At 38.4% G+C, this 22,093-nt stretch overlaps 1 protein-coding gene across 3 annotated transcripts; it reads right to left on the bottom strand.

Annotated features, from left to right (window-relative positions):
- Window positions 1–218: 218 nt before the first annotated feature.
- LOC147396606 (uncharacterized) lies at window positions 219–21,000 on the bottom strand. 3 transcript variants are annotated; one of them, XM_086451548.1, is made up of 5 exons: window positions 20,919–21,000; window positions 20,729–20,800; window positions 1,738–2,298; window positions 1,246–1,423; window positions 219–1,140 (listed from the first exon to the last, which is right to left on the bottom strand). In XM_086451548.1, the coding sequence occupies exons 1-5, from the start codon at window positions 20,955–20,957 to the stop codon at window positions 401–403; spliced, it is 1,590 nt and encodes a 529-aa protein (XP_086307674.1). In that variant the 5' UTR covers window positions 20,958–21,000; the 3' UTR covers window positions 219–400. The 3 variants fall into 3 exon arrangements, with proteins under 3 accessions (XP_086307674.1, XP_086307672.1, XP_086307673.1); XM_086451546.1 differs by having other exon boundaries at window positions 219–1,423; XM_086451547.1 differs by lacking the exon at window positions 20,729–20,800 and having other exon boundaries at window positions 219–1,423; window positions 20,919–20,970.
- Between the last annotated feature and the right edge of the window lie 1,093 nt (window positions 21,001–22,093).

Below are 22,093 nucleotides of genomic sequence, written 5' to 3'. Positions count from 1 at the left end.
CTATTTTACCATTTGTAAGGACCCATAAAAGCATGTGAAACTGAGAAAATCGATTTCCATGCCCCAGGAAAAATCATTTCATTAACCCATTGGGAATCAAACATAGCAAAATGAACTTGCACGAAAAATATTTTTCTTTGAAAATCTTGTTTCCATGGCAGTCAAACACAACTCAATTTGCTTTCAGAACTTATATCATGACTGACCCACCAAAGAGGTAAAGGATAAACAGTTACCAATAATATAGAAAAATATTACAATTACTCCATTAACATCTAGTTAAGAAGCCAACTTGTTGGCTGTGAGTATGAAATATTACTAACAAATACCGAACAATGGGACAACAATCAACAAGCTTAGAACCCGACATTAGGGTGTTTCGGGACGGGATTCTCAAGGTTTATACTCTGCAAACAACTATGGAAGAGAGTAAAGGATCTGAAGCTCCAGTAATTAAAGCACCTTTGTCTCTAACCTCCAATAGATAATCTAAAGCTTTCTCTGTAATAATCTCACCAGGGAACAATACTGGAACCCCTGGTGGGTATGGACATACAAGTTCCCCACATACTTCCCCAAGGCTCTCTCTCATACTCACTCTTCTCTTACTAGCAAAAAAGGCCTCTCTAGGACTCATGTTAATGCTGGACTCAACAAAGGGTGGGCACTCACCATTCTCCAACCTCTCCTCCTCTCTTCTTTTCTCCAAGAAAGTGGAAGATAAATGCTCTAATCCTGACACAAGTCTATGAACATGTTCTCTACAAGTCCCTAAGTTGACGGCAAACGTCAAAGATTGAGTCCCAACAAGCTCGGGAATAACTCCGTATTTATCACACAAGATAGTGTCTGCTTCATAACCAGATAAGCCAAGTTTCCGAACACCAACGGTAACCCGCAAAGGATCAATAGCAGTAAAGTTGGAAAAACTAGGAGATTTTAGTAATGAAATACCCGGGATCCCATCGATTAGGTTTGCCATTTCAGAGGCCAATTTCATGGCTTCGGTGAAAATGCTTTCTGCGTTCTCACTTAATTGAGATCTAGCCGCGTCCAACGATGCCAGAAGTAGATAATTGGGGCTCGTGCTTTGAAGTATTTGAAGGGATCTGCATATTCTATCTCTGTCTACTATATGTCCTGACATATGTAACATGGATGATTGTGTAAGAGAACACAGAACCTTGTGAGTAGACTGCACAGCCAAGTCGGCATCTTGTTCAAGAGCAGAGATAGGAAGCTCACGATGAAATCCAAAGTGGGCCCCATGAGCCTCGTCAACTATTAGGGGAATCCCATTGGAATGACAGAGCCTTGCAATCTCGATCAAATCACTGCAGATGCCGTGATATGTGGGAGAAGTGATCAGAACTGCAGCAGCTTGGGAACCTTGAATCTCTAATTCCGTTATAGCTTGCTCCACCTGAGCATAATCACCAAGTCGGAATATGGGTTTAAAATGACAAGAGAATACTTCGGAAAAAACAAGAACAAGACATAAATTTATGAAATAATAAATTATGAAATATATATAAATTTAGACATTTAGAAGAAAAAAAATGTGTTTAAAATGTAAAAGTCACCTTTAAAACATAAAAAATGTAAAAAGGTAATTTTTTTTTTTTTTTTGAAAGACAGTTATTTTATTTTATTTTATTGTTTTAATCATTGAGGTACAAAGCACATTTTAAACAAGACTTTCTAAAAAAAAATTTGGAGAATTTTGTTACTATGCACCTGAGATGGTGTTATGCCACCAGCGATATCCCACTCAGAGTTGTACTCGGGTATGATGTACTTGGGTAATGCACCTGATAATACCATACCGGATATAGCTGATATGTGAGAATTACGGGGGAGGATGAGAAAGTCTCCAGGGGAACAAGTAGCCATGATTGCTGCCTGGATCCCACATGTAGTGCCTCCAACAAGAAACCAAGTCTCAGATGATCCGAATAGTTTTGCTGCTTTCTTCTGTGCATCTAAAATGGGGCCCTCAGGCGAGAAAAGATTGTCAAGCTCTGGTAGTTCAGGTAGGTCGTGAAGGAATGGTTTTATCCCGATGAGTCGTGTTAATGAAGGGGGTGCAGCCCGCCCCCTATTGTGTCCGGGGAAGTGAAAACAGGCGACATCTTGTTCAGCAGAAGCTTTAAGTGCACCAACCAAAGGAGGATCCCTGTCCTGAAGTGGTATTTGTGAACCGGAAACGAGATTTTCAGTCTTCGAGATCTTTGGGGTGCCCCCAGTGGTTCTATCTTGCTTCCGATTCACCCCATCTAGCTCTCTGATGGTGCTTTCCTGTGAAACATTTTGAAGAGTAAAATAGCTTTACACTTTGAAGCCTTTTTTATTCCACATGGTTCTGGGTCTGAAAAGAACACAGAAATATAAAAAATCAGTCTGAAAATGTAAATTTTAAGTCACAATCTGACACTCATAATATCCAGACATTAGTTTTACTTTTATTTTGTTCTCAGTTACCATATTATATAGTATATAGTTATTTTACTAGATGCAATATTTCTATGCTTAAACATTTATATAAAATGATATTCAGATAATAACGTAACTGGACACATGTTGAAGCCTGTTGGGTTAAAAGCATCGACGATTCCAACATGACTCAAAGCATGTTTTTTTGCTCAGATTAACAGTATAAGAGAATGTCTCTTAATCAACAGTTGGAGAAAACCGTAGCTACTTCAGTCTGACACACCAATGAAGTCACAATGATACCGTTAGTTTTTATTCATCAAACTTCCCAATCTGTATGGTACATATATTGGAATCAAAAGCATAGACATATAGTGGTGTGGCTAGATAAGTACACATTTGCATCAATAACAATTAACAAGTGATGAAGGCGTGTATTGAACGCAAGTCTGTGACATTCATGACTTCACCAAATTACTAAGCTACCAACTTTTCATCACTTTAATGATGAAAAAAAAGAAGATAACATACTCTATCAATGTTAGCTTCCCACCTTTGTAAGGGGAGAACCCTTTTTCTCTCAAATCCCTCAACAACCAGATCTCAGATTATAGAGTTACAGACCAAGTTATTACAGCCAAAGCTCTTAGAATTGCCCACCCCCCATCCTGACTCTAAAAAAAACTTGATTTTGGAAAGATTGACACACAACCCAAATGCATCCTCGAAGCAATGGAAAACACATCTCAAGAATCTAAATTTAGAACATAATTTCCCAAGAAAGAAAAAGGGAATGTCCACAAGGTTAAGATGAGTAATGAGAGATCGGTGCCACTCACACTTAAACCTTCTCCTATATCACCCTCTGACAAATTGGACATTATGTCTTCCAAGGACTTAACTACAACACTAAATGGAAATAGATAGATGATATCCTTGTCTCAAGCCTCTCGTACGTCAACATGAACAACGATGGAGAAGGAGGCTCCAGATATGTACACAGATCAATTCCTTCCACTTGTCAAAGGAAGTAATTTGGTTACTAGGACCCTAAAATCTACAAGTTTAATGTTTTGGTAAGTTTCTATACTTTTTTATTTTAATTTGAAAGCTTAAATGCATACGGGGGCATCGAAATTCTAAGAGATTGATGTTCTTGCTTCACGTTTTAATGGAATAGAATGAAGATTAATTCTTTTGGCAGCTTCTCGCTCCTACAATAGGTGAGACTCCAATAAAAATTGTGATGTGACTCCATACAAATATGCATACTAGGTAGTGAGACTCTACATAATTCTGTCCACTAATTCAATCCTAAAGCCCTTACCTTGTTAGAAACCATCCCATCAAAAAACTTAACCGTAAATCGTATTTTTTATGAGCATAAATCTTAAATTTTAGCACCACAAACCCTAGATCGAGCCTAAAAACCCTAGAGCCATATCAAACCCTTGGTTGTCCTATATCAATTTGACATCAGAGCTAGCTGTCTTGTAACACTAAAATTATTGGAAAGCAAGGGGAAAATGACACTCGTGATGAATCCATTTTATAACGTATGATTCAGATACTTCAATATGAACTCATTGTGTTTAACAGAGAAAAACCTGAGTGTGTGTGTGTCATTCTTGACAGTACAAAGAATGAGTTTGCCTTTTCTCAAGTAGGTATACAACTCGTTATGCGAACGAGTGGACAATACCAAGAGGGAGCAAGGACCGATGTCATTGATGAGCCGATATAAATGTCGTTATGACGATGACCACAGCTGGAGCCAGTAGGACCACTTCAACACTTACCAAAAGTAGGAAAAAAAGTTGATGTTCCAGTGGCACAAGCAAGAGGTCAAGTGATAGAAATCACGAATATTTGTCTTGGGGTTCAGATGGTCTGGGTGTCTAGGGTCAATATTGAGTTGAGTTGGAAGATATGGAGGATCCAGACCCTAAACAGTGAAGTGCAATTAGAGCATTTTTATTTTTATTTTTCATATTTTTTCAGGTATTCCAAATCATCTGACTTAAACCCGAGAAAAGTGTGATACAAATAAGTCAGCCTAGGAATGTTCAATTACTTCTGATATCTTATGTTTGATGAGACAAATTTTCTAAAAGTTAACTATTGGATGTCGATGATGACTTGATGTACTAGGTGTTTGGTTCAAAATTATCATCTAATAAGGTAAGTCATCAAAAAATAATTGTTGACGAGATATTTCTTTCTTCTTTTTCCCTAAAGTTAATTTATTTTTAAAATGTATATTTTTTTAATGGAAGAAAGCACTGAATCAAGTCATTCGTTGGTAAGGACAGATTTGAATTAGAGTTCCTGGCAAAGAGGAAATGCAAAAGAATCTGGGCGTCATCGCTTCTTTTTGCAGAAAAGGTTATGCGAGCAGTGGTGGAATGTACTCCCTCACCTAAATATAAATTGTTCGTTCGGCCAAATCAATACTAATAAATACTCAGAAAGCTTTTGTTCTTTGTGTCCAGCATATAAATAATACAAGTCAAGTCAAGGAAAGGAATCCAGATTCTGAGACAACAAGAGGTGATTGTATTACATATAAGCCTTCAATCCCAACATTGGGCTTGATATGCCTTTTCTCCCATTGCTTGATATTTTAGGCCATGCACTGGAAGGTTTGTCTACTTCCGTGGTTCACTTGTTTCCTGATAACTTACATCCACTTGAAGAGCGACTTTTTGCATGTACATGCGAATTACATAGTGTTAACTGGAGATAACATTCATAGTCTTGAGGATGGAAAGTAATTCTTAAATCTAATTTTGATAGTCGAGACCTAGGGAAGAGCCGTGCAAGGCAAGAGTGGAAGTCTTCTTTTGAGTAAGTACTGATTTACTTGAACAGATTTTAGTATGTTTAGAAAGTGACGAGTTGTTCTCTCTTTTAGTGGTAGATGGCAATTAAAAATGTGTTTTTTTTTTTTTTTTTAGTAAGTCAAAATTTTATTGGAATAAAAAGTGGGGTTGAGGTAACCCCTAAAGTACAAAACTTATCAGAAGCATGGGAAAGAAACAAAAAAATTCCCTAGATTGCTTCCAAATTGCAAATGTGCTCCCATCTAACAACAAAATCCTCGACCCCCACGCCCGCCCTTAAATTCCTTAAAAGCCTTCCCCCCAAAAAACATCAAACCCAAAATTGTGAGAATTAAATCCTGTAGCTGCATCTCTTTTCCTTCAAAAATGTGTCTATTCCTCTCCTTCCACAAGTCCCAACAAATGGCAAAAGGAAGAATAGTCCACAAAATCCGCTTAGACGCTTTAAACGGAAAACCCCAGCCAAGCCAAGATTCAAAGAAATCCTTGATAGTCCCTGGAAAGCTACCATCCACTCCAAAAAGACGAAGGAAGTGAAACTACACATGGCGAGCGATGGAACAATGCATAAGAAGATGATCCGCTATCTCCCCACTCCCCATGCACAACAAACAACAATTAGGAGTCTGTAACCCTCAAACAATCAACTGATCCAAGGTTGATAATCTCCCCAATGCAGCTAGCCACACAAACACCGAGACCTTGGAAGGGACTTTAGCACCCCAAATAAAAGAAGGAATAAAGAAAGAGTGGGACCTCGGCAGCTAAACAACACAAATCAAGCAAACTGAAAAGCTCCCATCCCACAATCTACGGTCTTCTATTACTGCACCAATAGAAATCCCCTCGATCAACTCTAAAAGTCAGTCAACACTACAAATTTCTCAATCATTAGAATTCCTTCTGAAGCCAAAATCCCACCCCCTGTCAATACCATTTCCAACCAGAAATGAATCAATAGGCTTCCCCTTCTTAATGGATACCGCATATCGATCAGGAAAAAGCTCCATGAAAGGTACCTCCCCACACCAACTATCTTCCCAAAAGTGGGTCCTATTTACCCTTCCAACTTTGAATTTCACCTTCTTGCAGAATAAAGACAGTCTTTTGAGAATAAAGACAACTTTGAATTAAAAATATGTTTTGTTGATTAAGAGTCACAAAGTATCTTGTCAGATCAAATTAGACTCTAAAATTGTAAGGAGTAGGATTCAAATCATTGGATATTAATATTCATACAGATCTTTCTATGACCTGACTATTATATATAGACTCCATGGGGGGTGCAGGTTCTGTGGGTTGGATCAGATTGGGGATTGGACCGAGCCCAACTCAATTCAAGCTTCTAACCATCGAACCAACCCAAATTCAGACCTGAAATGTTAAACCTGCCCAAGATAAAATTCAGATTGAGTTGGGTTCCCCATCTCACCACCTTCATACCCATTGTGCATAATTTCACCAAAATTTGAACAATAAAAGATAAAAATTAAAAAACTAAAGCATTGGAATAAAAAAGAAAACTGAAGACTACCTATCCCCAATCTGATCCCCTACAAACATTGACAACATTAAAGAGATAAAAGTCACAAAAGTAACGGCAAACAATCACTCCCTGGAATCCAATCTTATCAAACAGCTCCACAACTAACTTTCCTCATTTGTTTGTTAGTTTGGGAAGATAAAAGCTAGAAGAAGAAGAAACCAATTTCCACAAGAAAAAAAAGTGTAGATAACGTATTTTTTCAGATCTTACACCGCGTGGTATAAATTGCCACATCGTTTAGTAGGCCATTGAAAAAAGATGTACATTGACAGAAGGTTCCACATACGATGATCTAAGATTACACAAATGCCTAGTAATGTCCCCATATCACCATGCACAATAATATGTTCCCTTCATACTAATTGATCATACCCCCAGGGGGTTGGCTCAATGTAAAACTAGTGATAGGGGTTCGCTCCCTCTGGTTAGGGGTTGTCAATGGATAGTTGAAAATTCGAATTTGAAAAATCAGATATTATTCAAAAATTTAGGATATCGGATTCGGATTCGAATATTTTTATCTATTTGAATCCTTATCAGATACAGATTCAGATATTAACATATCGAATCCAATACCATCCGATCCGAAATAACATATATAGAAATGAAGATGAGGATTTTTTTTATTTTGATTATGAAAAATCAGTTGGATTTAGGAAAATTAGAGATTTTTTTCTCTCCACAGGTTATTCAAATTCAAATCGGATATTTTCGGATATCTGATAAGAAAATTGGATTTGAATTTGAATAGTGTTTTAGGGATATCTGTCAGATTCGGATTTGAATTTGGATATAGATAAAATTTCCGAATTTGAATTCTGATACAACTAAATCCGAACCGATAAGTACCCGTTGACAGCCTTATCTTTGGTAGTCTGTTCGAAACTGGGTGGCCTCTTAATTTACCCTATTGCACGTTGGGCAACTTATGTGGGGTCGCTGCATCCCGTTCATTCTTGAGTTTGTTGGAGCTGGTGACCCACTAAATCAGGTCCATTAGGATCTTTCCTAGAAGCATACGAAATAGGTTGAACAACTTAAATAAAAGAACTCTCATTAAAGAGACTTTAGATAAAAATAACAAAAAGACAACGAGAGATGAATGTGGGGGGTAGGGGCGGTTTTTAGGGATGTTGAGGAATGTGCAGTTTTGTTGAAAAAAATAAAATAATACGGATGTAATAGAAAAGAAGAAATGATTGAGATCTGATGAGGGCGCCATCACCGAAGAATGATGCACCAAGATCATACCCAAGTAAATCTTAGGCTCTGATACCATGAAAAATAAACTTTATTGATGATTCTTGCATGATTATTACATGAACCCTAATAGCGTACTTATAGGTATTAATTACATCAACCAAGATATAGAAACTAGCCTAATATAAAAAATATAATTTATCAATACTTCCTAATGAAGAATATCATAATTGATATAAACTATATATATCATTCACCATCACAATCTACAATTTTTGATGATACAAATCAGCGACAATACAGTGTATCTCATGCTTCTTAATACAATACATGTTATTCTCTAACACCTCCCACAATTACATGGTCTTTTGAAAAAATGAATATGCAATTGGTTTCATTCAATAATTTTTCTTGATTTAATTAGGTGACATATTCATGGATTGCCAAAATACCAATCGTGTCTGTTGTTGGGCACACCATGTTTGTGAAGTTCAACACTATCACATCTTGTTCATTATTGAGTCTGTCGGAGCTGAGGCCTACTAAATCAGATCTGTCATGATCTTTCCTAGAAGCATACGGATTAGATTGTGCGACTTAAATGAAATAACGCTCATTGAAGAGACCTTAGATAGAAATAAAATAAAGAACATGAGGCATGAATGTGGAATATGAAAGTTTGTAGAGATGTAGAGGAAGATGCATTTTATTAAAAAGGGTAAAATAATAATAAAAAGGAAAAAGGAAAAGGATTTAGCTTTGACGATGGCACCATACAACAAGATCATGCTCTCAGTAAAGCTTAGATTTCATTACCATTAAGAAAAAAGATTTTATTGATAATTTTTTGATGATAATTACAGGAAACCTAATAGGATATTTGTCAATATAACATCAACCAAGATATAGCAACTAGCCCAATATAAAGATTCTAATTTATCAATACTTCCTAATGTAGAATATTATAATTGATATATTCTAAATATATTAATTTCCACCACAAACTACCATTTGTAAACACCCACTATTCTTCTTTTTGTACAGTTTAAGGCTTAATAAAATACATAGAAGTTGTTTTCACATGAAATGTGTCTTGTGTGTTTTATTTGAACCATGAATCATACTTAAATTGTCATGTTCAACTAAAATTATAAAATTTTCAACTCAAAGTGATTTAGAGGTCAAAGTTAAAATTATTTGGGATGATTTGAATCGTAGGATTTAATAATACTGTAGAGAGGTTTTTAAGGCTTTCCACTCCTCGAGATGTACCTTGATGTGGATGATGCTAATGATCTTGATCAAGAAATTCTTCGATGAATCCTCCTTGATTCAAGTAGTTGAAAATAGCTGGGTGAAGGATTGATGCCCCGATTTGGTGCTTGTCAACGATCCTCCGATGATTTTATTAGTAATGAAATATAGTAAGAAAAGGCAAAAAATTTGAAGAAATAAAGAAGGTGAACAATGGAATTGCATTGAGTTTCTCTGATGCTTTTCTATCTCTCCTCCTTTTGATTTTTTCTTTTCACCCCCTTCCTTTCTCTTTTTTGTATTTTATATACCAACCTCCTTGCACAAGTGTCATCACACTGCCTATCCAAATTGGATGGAGATTGACTGGCTTTGAATCGTGCCAATATCTCTATTAATGCTCTCATCGAATTTGGTTTGCAGTGTCTCAACCCTATTAATGCAAAGTTGATATATATATATATCTACAGTTTTTTGGGGGGGCTAGGTGAATCAAAATAATATCTTTTTTTTTTTTTATCGATAAAGATAAATTTATTGAAAAAAGAGAGTGATGGAGTCAAGGTGACCAACCCAAAACAAAGAGAACCAACAAGATAAAAGAAAAAATGACACAAGATTAGATGGTAAAAAACAAACACCACGCGAATGACAAGTTACTCTCGTGGCAACAAACAAACCCTATCCCATTGCATGAGAAAATCTTCAAAAAAGACCCCCATAAATTCCTTGTGAAATTTACTCCAAGAGAACATGAACTCCAAAATAGAAAGAACTAATCCTTCTATTGTAAAAACTTTCCCTTCAAAGATGCAATGATTGCGATTTTTCCAGATACCCCAACAAATTGCAAATGGAGTCAAGAACCAAAGAATCTGTTTAGAAGACGAGAATGATGCTCCCCACGCCAACCATAATTCCAAAGCCGACTTGACTGAGCGAGGAAAACAACCCACTATCCCGAATAAAGACAAGAAGTGTGACCAGATGTGATGAGCCACCCGGAAATGAATGGATAAGTGATCCACCGTTTCCGCCTGGGATCTACACATACAACACTGGTTTGGTGAAATGAAGCCTCTTCTGATCAACTGGTCTAAAGTTATGAGTTTTCCTAAAGCCTCAAACCAAATGAAAACCGATATCTTAGGAGGTATCTTACCACCCCAGACAAATGAGTGAGGGAAAACCATTGTACTACTTAGAGCAATGTTATCATACAAATATTTAACCGTGAACTTCCCATCCCGAGTATCAACCCACAATCTCTTGTCTTCTAAAAGGTTTTGCACATAGTTATTCTCCACCATAAGAATTAACCTCCCTAGCATATCCACCTCCCAATTGTTGAAAGTTTTTCTAAACCCAAAGCCCTAGTTTAGTGCGCCATTTTCGAAGTTCTTGAAAGCGGAAACGACTTGATTATGTTTCTAAGATAAATCAAAAGGATCCGGAAATGAGTCCTTAAGAGGACCATTCCCACACCACCAGTCCTCCCAGAACCTCATCTTAGTCCCACTCCCAACCTTACATTTCACTCTGCTCTTAAAAATCATAAGTTTTCTAAGGATGCCCTTCCACACTCCACACCCCAGGGCGCTTCTCGTCGGACCACTCTCCTACCCATTCCCCTTAACTCCATATTTGTCGACAATTACTTTCCTCCAAAGACTTTTCCCTTCCTCCTCGAACCTAGAGAGCCACTTCCCCAACAAAGCCGAATTCATAAAGCCAAAATTGCGAATGCCCAATCCCCCATTCTTCTTAGGTAAACATAACTTACTCCAACTCACCCAATGATGTTTTCTCAAGCCGTTTTTGCCATGCCACAAAAAATCTCGGCAGATTTTTTCTAGTTGCACTTCCACATACCTTGGCAAGGAAAATAAAGAAAAAGTGTAGATGGGATTGCTAGCCAGAGCACTTTTAATAAGGGTAATCTTCCCTCCTTTAGATAACAATTTAGCTTTCCAAATACTAAGTCTTTTTCTCATCCTTTCGATCACCGGTTCTCAAATGTCTTTACTAGTGTAGCCCATCCCCAAAGGAAGTCCCAAATATGTGGATGGAAGGGCCCCAATCTGGAACCCAGTCGAGGCCACCGCTACTTCCAACCCTTTCACCTCACCTACAACAAATAGCTTGCTCTTGCGAAGATTTACCAAGATATCAGAGATTGCCTCAAAACACCCAAGAATGCTACTTAAAAAACTCAACTATCTCGGTGAATAGTCCAAAAATATTAAAGTGTTGTCTGCAAACTATAGATGAGAAACCACATGACCGCCCACCCTAGTAGAAAAACCGGTGAGCTCCCCCTCAACCACCGCCTTGGATAACATCCTTCCCAAGGCCTCCATGACTATCACAAACAAAAAAGACGACAACGGATCTCCCTGACGAAGACCCCTCGAGCTTCTAAAATACCCAATTGAAGATCCATTTACCAAGACTGAAAATGTGGAAGTTGAAATGCACTTCATGACCCACCTATCACTGAAGCCCATCCTCCTCAACATGTATTTTACCCAATTCCTGTTCACATGATCATAAGCTGTCTCTAAATCGACTTTGTAAACTAGCCTCGGAATACTCGTTTTTCTATGCAAGTCAATATATTCATTAGCTATAAGAACCCCATCCAAAATTTGTCTCCCTGTTACAAAATTTCTTTGAGCCAGACCAATGATGTTGCTTAACACCATCTTGAACCTAGAAATTAAGACCTTAGAGATGATTTTGTAAACTGAACTCACTAGACTAATCGGTTTAAGGTCCTTGATATCTTCTATTCTCGACACCTTAGGAATCAAAGCAAGGAAAGTACAGTTAGAACCCAAATCTAAGAAGCCTTCCTTGTAGAAGTCCTCGATGGACGCCATCACATCTTCCCTCACTGTCTCCCAACAAGCTTTGAAAAAACCTAAAGAGAAACCATCTGGCCAAGGGGCCTTGTCATTATGAAGAAAAATGCAAACCGCATTCAATTCTTTATCTTATTAGGGAACCATTTCTAGGTCCGAACTATGATCACATTGACCCTTAGCGTGGTGTTACGTTTTGTACCAAATTCCCCAATCACCTCGGCCTATCTCTCTACTCAGATAACATCATTGACTTCCCTTGCTGCATCAACATTGATCCATCATTCTTTCTTAAGATTAGTCGTGTTTAGTGACCGAACTTGCAATTCTCGGTTATATCCTTCTCGGACTGAGGCTAAGAGTTAGGTCGTTTTCGTCACTGGTTCTAACTTGATCGGCTTTGTTTTCTTATCTATCTACGTCATGCGGTGTGATCAAAATGGTCCCCACAGATACTATTAGAAAGTTTACATTTTTCCTTTTACAAAGAAGACACCATTTTAGTTCCAATCAATTTATCTTTTTGATATTACATTTCACCTACTCTAACTCAAATTTCACTATCTGTGCATATTTTCCCCTTTCGAATGCCATATTCAACTGCATATCTATTTAATTAACCGATCATCAAAACCATTTAGTGGTTGCTAAACAAACCCAACTTCCACCATTCACTCTATAGGCCCATGTCTTTAGTTTTTTTTTTTTTTTTTGTTAAGTATAAATGTTAATTCAAAATAGGAGGACAATATTAACCCTTTTATATAGAAAGTCGTACAATATAAAACAAAAAAAAAAAGAAAACGAGAAAAAAAAACAAGCATTACAAAACACCCCAGGCTCATAACTCGGTAGAACATAACACATCGCATCTAAAGATCGAATCTTCAAAGAACACTCCTTCAAATTCCTTGCTTAATTTGCACCAATAAAAAAGCAGCCCCAAATCGCATCATATGTTATCTTCTCGTTCCCCTGGAAAACTCTTCTATTCCTCTTTTTCCAAAGTCCCCAGCATATTGCAAAGGTCGATGGACCAAAAATACTTTTTTCCTTTTGGAAAACACATTAAAACTCCACCCAAGTCTTTGGTTAAAGCAAGCTTTTCAATCTTTGACATTTACAATCCAAATCTTACCCCTTAACTCTTAAAGCCTTCAACTTATACTTGAGATCATCAAATTTGTCTCCTGAATGTTTTTAGTTGCATATGGCTCAATACTTCCAACAGAATCTTCTTGTCACTAATTAGTGACATAGCATTGCTCCTAGGTTGCATCTATAAATGGTGCAAAATGAATTAGTTCACACATGTCATTTGGATTGAAATTAGAGGGGTGAAAAAACATAATTAGCATTGGAGGACAAAAGGGAGGTAATTTTGGAAGCTAATAGATTATCACAACACGCGTGATCACCTATTTAGAACCTTTTATCTACAAAACAAATGACATTGGGAGTCCTTGTATAAGAGAGGAGCATTGCAACCATCTCACTCTTCTTTTCCTATAAATAAATTATCAGGGCAACAAAGAAGTAGTTCTTACTTTTAACGCTATTCTCATATCTTCGTTTCTTTCATCCTTCTATCTTAAAGAATCCCTTCTGGTGGGAGTCAGATCCACCTCAACCTTGTCCTCATCATCATCATCATCTAAAGTCTTTTTTTATTTATGACAGGGATTCCAAACCCGTAAGCCCAACTAACAAGGGCGAGACAACTGGCCTCTTAGAGCACCATATCTCGCCCAAATCCCCTGGGTAGTCTGTTGAGAAGAGAGTGGTTCACAATGTTAGAGGAGAGAGGTGAAGACAAGAAAATGAGGATTGCTTGTCAAACCTTCATGCACATATATAAATGTGAATAAGGCCTTAGATGATGATTATAACGATGATAAGGGTGAGGTGTGTTCGACACCCGTAGTAAAACGAGAATATAACTATTTGGGGGTGGTTGTACAAGTAAAAGGGAAAGAACACAAAGAAGGGGATAAAGAATAAGAGAGAAGGAGATGTGATTAGGGTTAAAAAGTGAGCTCTACCCATTTATTATCCGAATAACTTATTTATAGGCAAATGAGGGCATGAAATGATTGTAATGCCCCTCACAACCAATCACATGTAATGTCATGTATTTCTCAGACAAAAGGCATCGCATGGGTTGTCATAATCTCTAAGCCTCCAAATTTATGTCCTCTTTGTCCCTTATGTTGATTAATCTACATGGCACACATGTGGACTGATTCCTTATGCACCATCTACAACATATAATGCCCCTATTCTATATTTGTCCTTCCTACTCTAGAGAGACCTTTATCTAATTCCCCCATTTTAGATTTGTCCTTCCAGACACGCCCTTATCTCAGCATCTCTGAAACACTCATTCTTCGTATACAATTTCTTGATATTCCAACTTTCCATTCAAAATTGAAGTTGCATTTACTTCAAGCATTCAAAAGAACAGTAAAAAAGTACAAGAAGTTTTTACCAGACAAGCTCTCTAAATTCCTCAAACGGAACTTAAGTAGGGCATGCAACCTAATAAAGAGAAATGTGATTCTACTTATTTCTTTGATTGAGATTACAAAAACCCTAAAAACCGTTTCTATAGAAATATAAGAGAATCCTAAATAAAAATCAAATCTAGATAATTTATCTAATCCAATCAAATCCTTCTAAAGAAAATATCTATGCTAATCTTGATAAGAATGTGATTTGGTGTATCGCAGTACACCTTATTACAAGGAATATTACCTAATACTCCATTACATGCCTAAGTGGTTAAGGGCTTAAATTTGATGTGCTTCAACGGGTCTAGGCCTTCAGGAGCATTTGTTTACATTTGTAACATTTGGTATCAAACCAACCCCATATCTCGAGTTTGAGTCATGGAAATGGCTACTTGAAAAGAAAAGTCCTAAGAAGTTCCCGAGGACTTAGGGGAGTACGGGAAAAAACCCTGAGAAATGCCCACAGAGTGAGCCTCCCTGCGGAGGGTGGTGGTTTGTCACATGCCTAAGTGGTTAATGGCTTAAATTTGATGCATTCTAACAGGTCTAGGTCTTTTGGAGTATTGGTTTAGGTTTGTAACATACACTAACACCTAATTCAAATACAATAGAAAACCTACATTTCTTTTGAAAAGATGTAGAGTACATAACAGAAATGAGAATTAGTAGAAAACAGATTGGCTTCTTCGAGGGAGCCTAGCCTCCATTAACTAAAGAACATGGGATAATTCTTCTCTGCCACTTTTACTAATATAGCAACTTCTTAAATACAGCTGGCTACAACTTAACAACTGACTCTCTACAACTTAGATAACTCACTCTACATGATAAAAACCTCTACTCCACGACCTACACATCTTCCCAACCCTTAATTAACTACCACTAAACCCGCTCAAAGACTTACAATAACTGAAACCCATGATTCACAAAAAAGAACTGAATATAACTTACTCATCTAACCTATAATCCTGCCCAATCAGTTTGCACATGACATCTCCTCCCCCTTCAATTACCCTTGTCCTCATGATCAGGAAATTGCTCCTTCAGCTTATGGTAGTGTTCCCAAGTAGCATCCTCAACTTCAGTGCCTTACCACTTCATTAGCACTTCAGTGACAGCTTGATTCCCTTTACCATTCGCCTCTCGAGTATAGCTTCAGGCTCTGGCTGAAGAACATTTTCTTTGGTAATCGGAGGTAATGTGGGTCGCATTGTTGTACTCGCTCCCAGCTTCTTTTTTAGGCAAGACACTCAACTTATAGGCAATAGATCCCACTCGTTGCATGACCCGATATGGCCCAAAGAACCTAGGAGAAAGCTTGAGGTTCTTCTTAAAGCAACTGAATGTTGTCGGCATGGCTGGAGACTTGTATACCCAATCTCCAACATTAAATTCACGCTCAGTTCGATGAAGATCAGCAAATTTCTTCATTCGATCTTGGGCCTTCTAAAGGTTCTCCTTGAGAATTTTGATGATTTGGTCTTGCATCTTCAACTCGTCTTCTAGAGCTTGTACTTGTGTGGTACCAGGCATGTACGATATGAGGCATGGAGGGGGAACACCATAAACAGCCTCATACGTAGAGGAATGAGTATTGGTGTTGTACCACCACTCAGCTAGAGCCAACCATTTCGTCCACTCTTTAGGCCTTGTTCCAGTAAAGCAACAAAGGTAATTTTCAAGACACTTGTTTATGATTTCAGATTACCCATCTGTTTGGGGATGGTAGGCAGAGCTGAAAGTGAGTTGAGTCCCTTGGAGTGTAAAAAGTTCCTTCTAGAAAGCACCGTTAAAGGTGGGATCACGATCGCTCACTATTGACACCGGCATGCCATGTAGTTTAAAGATAGAATCCATGAACAGACAAGCTACATCAACAGCAGTATAAGGGTGTAAAAGAGTAAGAAAATGAGCATACTTAGATAGTCGATCAACAACCACCATTATCACATCCTTTCCATGTGAGAGTGGAATGCCGCCTATGAAATCCATGCTGATTTCAGTCCAAACTTTGTTAGGAATTGGCAACAGTTGCAATAAACCAGCTGGTGCCACATTTTCTTACTTGTTGCGTTGGCACTCGTTGCATTCCCTAATAAACTTTCGAACATCTGATCGCATACCAGCCCAATAGAAGTCTGTTTTGATTCTTTGTAGCATTTTGTGGTGACCAGAATGACCAGTAGTTGGGGCATTGTGAGGGTGCTGCAACACTTGAAATTTGATAGGCATTTGCGGCCACAAACAGATTCTACCCTTGTATAGAAGAAGCTTGTTATGAAGAGTGTACTTTGAAGTGTCTAATTCACCCTTAGAGAACCACTCCATCAGTGCCTGTAGTTCTGGGTCAGTACGATAACCGACCTTGATTTCATCAACCTAACTAGAGATCGGGCTAAAGATGGCCAGCAGTCCACCCTCTAGTTCGTCTTCTCAACATGAAAGAGCGTCAACAACTTTGTTTTCACGGCCACTCTTATACTCCACAACTAAAACTTTTGCTACCTAGGTGTGCCAATGCGCTGCTCAAGCAGAAATTAGAGGCTTTGTTGGTCGGTCTTAACCTTGAATTGCTGACCCAACAAATATGGCCTCCATTTCTTCACCGCAAGCACCAAAGCTAATAATTCTTTTTCGTAAGTTGATAGGTAAAGGGACTTGCCTTTAAGAGCTTGACTTAGAAAAGCCAACGGTCTTCCATCTTGCACCAAAACAGCTCCAACCCCAGTACCTGATGCATCACATTCTATGATGAATTGTTTTGAAAAATCTGGGAGGGCCAAGACAGGTGGTTCAGCCATGACACTTACAAGATTCTCGAAGGCTTCTCAGGCAGCATTCGACCATTGGAAAGAGTCCCTTTTTAGCATGGCTGTTAAGGGTGCTGCAATCTTTCCATAATCTCGTATGAGCTTCTGATAGTAGCCAGTGAGACCTAGGAAACCTCTCAGCGACTTGAGTTGAGGGAACCGGCCAGCTCACCATAGATTCTATCTTTGATGGGTCCACCATTGCTCCCTCACTTGATATGATGTGTCCAAGGTACTCAATTTTATGGCAGCCGAAATAGCAATTAGAACTCTTGGCAAAGAGCTGATGAGCTCTTAAAACCTCAAATGCCAATTGTAAGTGCTCCAAATGATCATACAATTTTCTACTATAAAATACAATGATAAAATTACGAAGGTACAGCCTAAAGATGTTGTTCATTATCCTTTGAAAGGTGGACGGGGCATTTGTATGGTCAAAGGGCATACAAGGAATTCAGAATGCCCTTCGTGTGTGTGGAACACTGTCTTCAGCACGTCGGCGGGGTGAACTCGTATCTGATGATAACCTGATCTGAGGTCCAGCTTAGAAAATAGGGTAGCACCGCTCAATTCATCGAGTAGCTCATCTACCATAGGAATAAAAAATTTATCCTTCACCATTTCACGGTTAAGTGCTCCATAATCCACACACAGACGCCAGCTACTGTCAGATTTTCTAACTAACAAAACTGGAGAAGAAAATGGATTTTGGCTTGAGAGCACTATACCAGATTGAAGCATCTCCTTCACAATTCGTTCAATTTCCCCCTTTTGATAATAAGGGTATCGATAGGGTCAAACACAAACTGGCTTTACTCCTTCATTGAGAGGGATTCTATGATCTTGAGTACGAGGAGGAGGCAGCCCCTTAGGCTCTTCGAACAAATCTTTGAATTCAGCAAGCAGCTGGTTGATCATTGGATCCATTTCAGATTGTTTTTGAGTTACACTCAAATTGAAGAGTTGCAAAAGAACACCTTTCTGATCAGCCCGTGAAATCTTTTGGAGTTGCATTTCATTTACTAGAGAAAGATCTGTGGATGACTTTCCTTTGAGTTGAAGTTGCTTGCTGTTGAAATTAAACACCATCGACAAATGAAAGAAATCCCACACTATGGGTCCTAGTGTTCGCAACCAGTGGGCTCCGAGTACGTCGTCACCATCAAGGGGTAAAACATAGAAATCAGTTTGAAAGGTATTTCTTGTAAGGAAATGGTGATGCTTGCACAATGTCCTTCACTAGCAAGGCTGTCACCATTCGCCACCATAACTTCAAAACTGCCACTCGAGCAAACTGGTAAGCAAGTCTTATGAACAATGGAGGGATCAAGGAAGTTGTGAGTGCTTCCGGAATCCACCAAGACCACAACAAGTTGCTTCCTGATGTACCCTTGAAGCCGCATGTTTTGTGGTGTCGGAGCCCCGCTATCGCATGAAGTGATACTTCTAGAGTTTCATCATTAGCTAATGCATGATCAGGCTCGTGCACTGTTAGATCTTCCTCGGTGCTATCCGTCGCTTCCCCAACACGTTCAATTCTGTCAAGGAGGTACAATTTTTGCACCCTGCACTTGTGGCCTGGTAACCACTTGTTGCCGCAATTATAACACAATCCATGGTCGTGAACTTCCTTCATCTCAGCTGGTGTAAGTCGATGAATTGGCAAGATGGGGTTCCAAGTAACGCCCGGCTACTAGGAATGGTGGAACGACTCCCATCCACGCAATTTTGTCGGCGTTGAATGGTTACCTTCTCCTATTGGATTCGAGCTAAGCCAAAAGTTGTGAACAGAGTTGTTGGCTTGAACATCTTAACACTAAGTTGGATGTCCTCCTTGAGACCACTTAAGAAGCAATTGATCATGAAAGGGTCAGTCAGCCCTTCTGTGCGGTTAGCAAGAATCTCGAACTGAGTTTGGTACTCATCCACCAAGGTCATCTTATGAAGCTTGGAGAGTGTCTCAATTGGGTCGTCATAAGCGGTTGGACCAAACCGAGTCTCCAGAGCCTTCACAAAGGCTTCCCAACTGGTAAGAGCTCTAGAGCTCTCCATCCACTGATACCAAGCCAATGCCTTGCCTTCCATATGAAATGAGGCTATTAACAACTTTCGTTGTGGAGGGGTCTGATGGCAAGCAAAGAATCGATGGGCTAGGTAAAGCCACCCTGTAAGATCATTCCTGTCGAACTCGGGGAAGTCCAGACGAAGTGCTTTGGCCTGAATCACTCCTAGGGTATTGACTTGAGAGTTGTTGCCGTGGAGGTTCACAGAACTACCTGCTGAATTTTCTTGTTCCCATTGATGTGTTAGACTCAAAATGTCATAACTGGAAACAAGGACACTCAGCTGCTGTACTAGTTCATCAACAACACGTTGTTGGGACTCTTGAGTCTCCTTTAGTTGACCCACAGAGTCAAACAACTTGGAGAGATGGGTACCTTCAGCCATCGCAGGAATGTTGGCTCTGATAACAATTGTAGTGTACAGAACATAAATGAGAATTAATAGAAAATGGGATAATTCTTCTCTGCCCCTTATATACTAATACAGCAACTTCTTAAATACAGCTTCCTACAACTTAACAACCGACTCTCTACAACTTAGATAACTGACTCTACATGATAAAAACCTCTACTCCACGACCTACACATCTACCTAACCCTTAATTAACTACCACTAAACCCACTCAAAGACTTACAATAACTGAAACCCATGATTCACAAAACAGAACTGAATATAACTGACTCATCTAACCTATACTCCTGCCCAATCAGTTTGCACGTGACAAAAGTAAAATTAGAGCAAACGAAACATTAAAAGAAGCTAAATTTCTCAGAATAAGAACAGTAAAACCTCCGAAAGTGATATTCTCCAAACAAATTTGCAACATTATGTTATGTGCCTAAAAACTATCCTCTTGTATCAAGATTTGGTGCATCTTGATGTATTTTATTTTAATTGTTTGAGTTTCAATTAGTTAAGGAGTCTTATGTAATATGCATGTAAGGTGTGATTGTGTGGGTATGTAACATGTAAGGGTAGTTATGGATTGTGTAAGAGTTATGGTTCTGGGTAGTTAGTTAAGGATAGGAGTGAGTTGTTGTGTATTTATATCTCTTAATTGGAATGAAAATGGAAGTCAAATTTCTAGAAAATCAGAATTATTTAGGAGGTTGGTTGCCCTCGAAGTAAACTAATATCTATAAAATTGCTAAAAATAACAAGGCACGTAACACATTAAAAATAAATAAACTATAGAAGTACTCACCAGGGAGACACAAACCCTCGATTTTTTATAACGATTAAAACACTGATTGTGGTTGATACTGAAACAAAAACTCTGCAAATATTTGCAGAAATAGAATGTTCAGTGATGGAATTACAGAAACGTGGAAGAAGAAACAAGAGCAAGAGCAAGCCAAGAAGACTGATTGTTGCATTAAAAAAAACTAACTAACCGTCGCGATTTGCAGAGATGGCGATGAGGCGTGAACCATCGTTGCAAGTTGCCTCCTCTGCCGCGAGGAAGAGATAATTGGTGGTTTCCCACGTAATAAAGGTTTGGTAATTTAGAGATATCCCTCTAGATTTTAATGAATATTTGAGATGCCCCCTGTGTTTTCAAACATATGACCATATACTCCTTAAATGTTGTCTTCTTCAACTTCGAGTCATGGTTTTAAAACTCGGTTTCGCATCTCATCTCGTCTCGTCATGTCAGATACCAAGTTGTCTTGGACAAGTTTTCCAATACGCTTGAGACGGCTCGTTCCAAAATTTGAAAAATGAACGTGGGATCTTAAATCTTGTTCGAAAAATTGACTTGTCCATTTGTCTCATTCTTGCCTGATATCGAGATGACTCGAGTGATACATCTAGGTCTCGGACGAGTTTTGAAACCATGCTTCGAGTGAGTAAAAGAAAATGATGGAAATAGCTCTACTACCTTCAACCTCTTGCTATGTACCCTTCATTCCATTCCAAATAGTCAGACCTTCAAAATTAATTCGACTTCGTTAATTAGTCCTCAACAGTCCGTGATTATAAGAGGAAGGCGTATTCAAGACCATATTCTCCTTGCTCATGAAATTGTCCATAACTTTCATCTAAACAAGTCTAATCAGTCTGGGTGTTAAAATCAATATTAGGAAAGCTTATGATTGTGTCAGTTGAAAGTTCCTTGAATCCATTCTAATTCAACTTGTTTTCCTAGTGAGTGGGTGAAACTTGTAATGGAATGTGTGTCTACCCCAAGATTCTTTATTATCTTGATTGGTTCCTCTCACAACTTTTTCCAGAGTGAACAAAGATTACAACAAGGGGATCTGTTGTCGCCTCATATTTGTAACATCGTTATGGAAGCTTTTTCTTGTATTCTACAAGAAAAAGTAGAGTTGGGTGAGATTTTAGTACTTAAAATTAATGAAACTCATGGTATTTGTCACCTTGTATTTTGCGGATGATGTTCTTTTGTTTTCTAAAAATGTGGAGTCTTCAATTTCTTCTATTAGCCACATTCTCAATTTTTTTTTTTTTTTTTTTGAAATTTCAGGTCTCCAAGTGAACAATGAAAAAAGCTTGATTTTCTTTAGTGATTCGTATTCTAACCAAGCTAAATCCCTAGATATTTGTG

Source organism: Akebia trifoliata, chromosome 8 (assembly GCF_017979445.1).
Source record: "Akebia trifoliata isolate Shusen 1 chromosome 8, ASM1797944v1, whole genome shotgun sequence".
Lineage (NCBI taxonomy): Eukaryota > Viridiplantae > Streptophyta > Magnoliopsida > Ranunculales > Lardizabalaceae > Akebia > Akebia trifoliata.
Note: the sequence above shows the minus strand (reverse complement) of the source record. Positions and strands in the feature narration are given on the sequence as shown.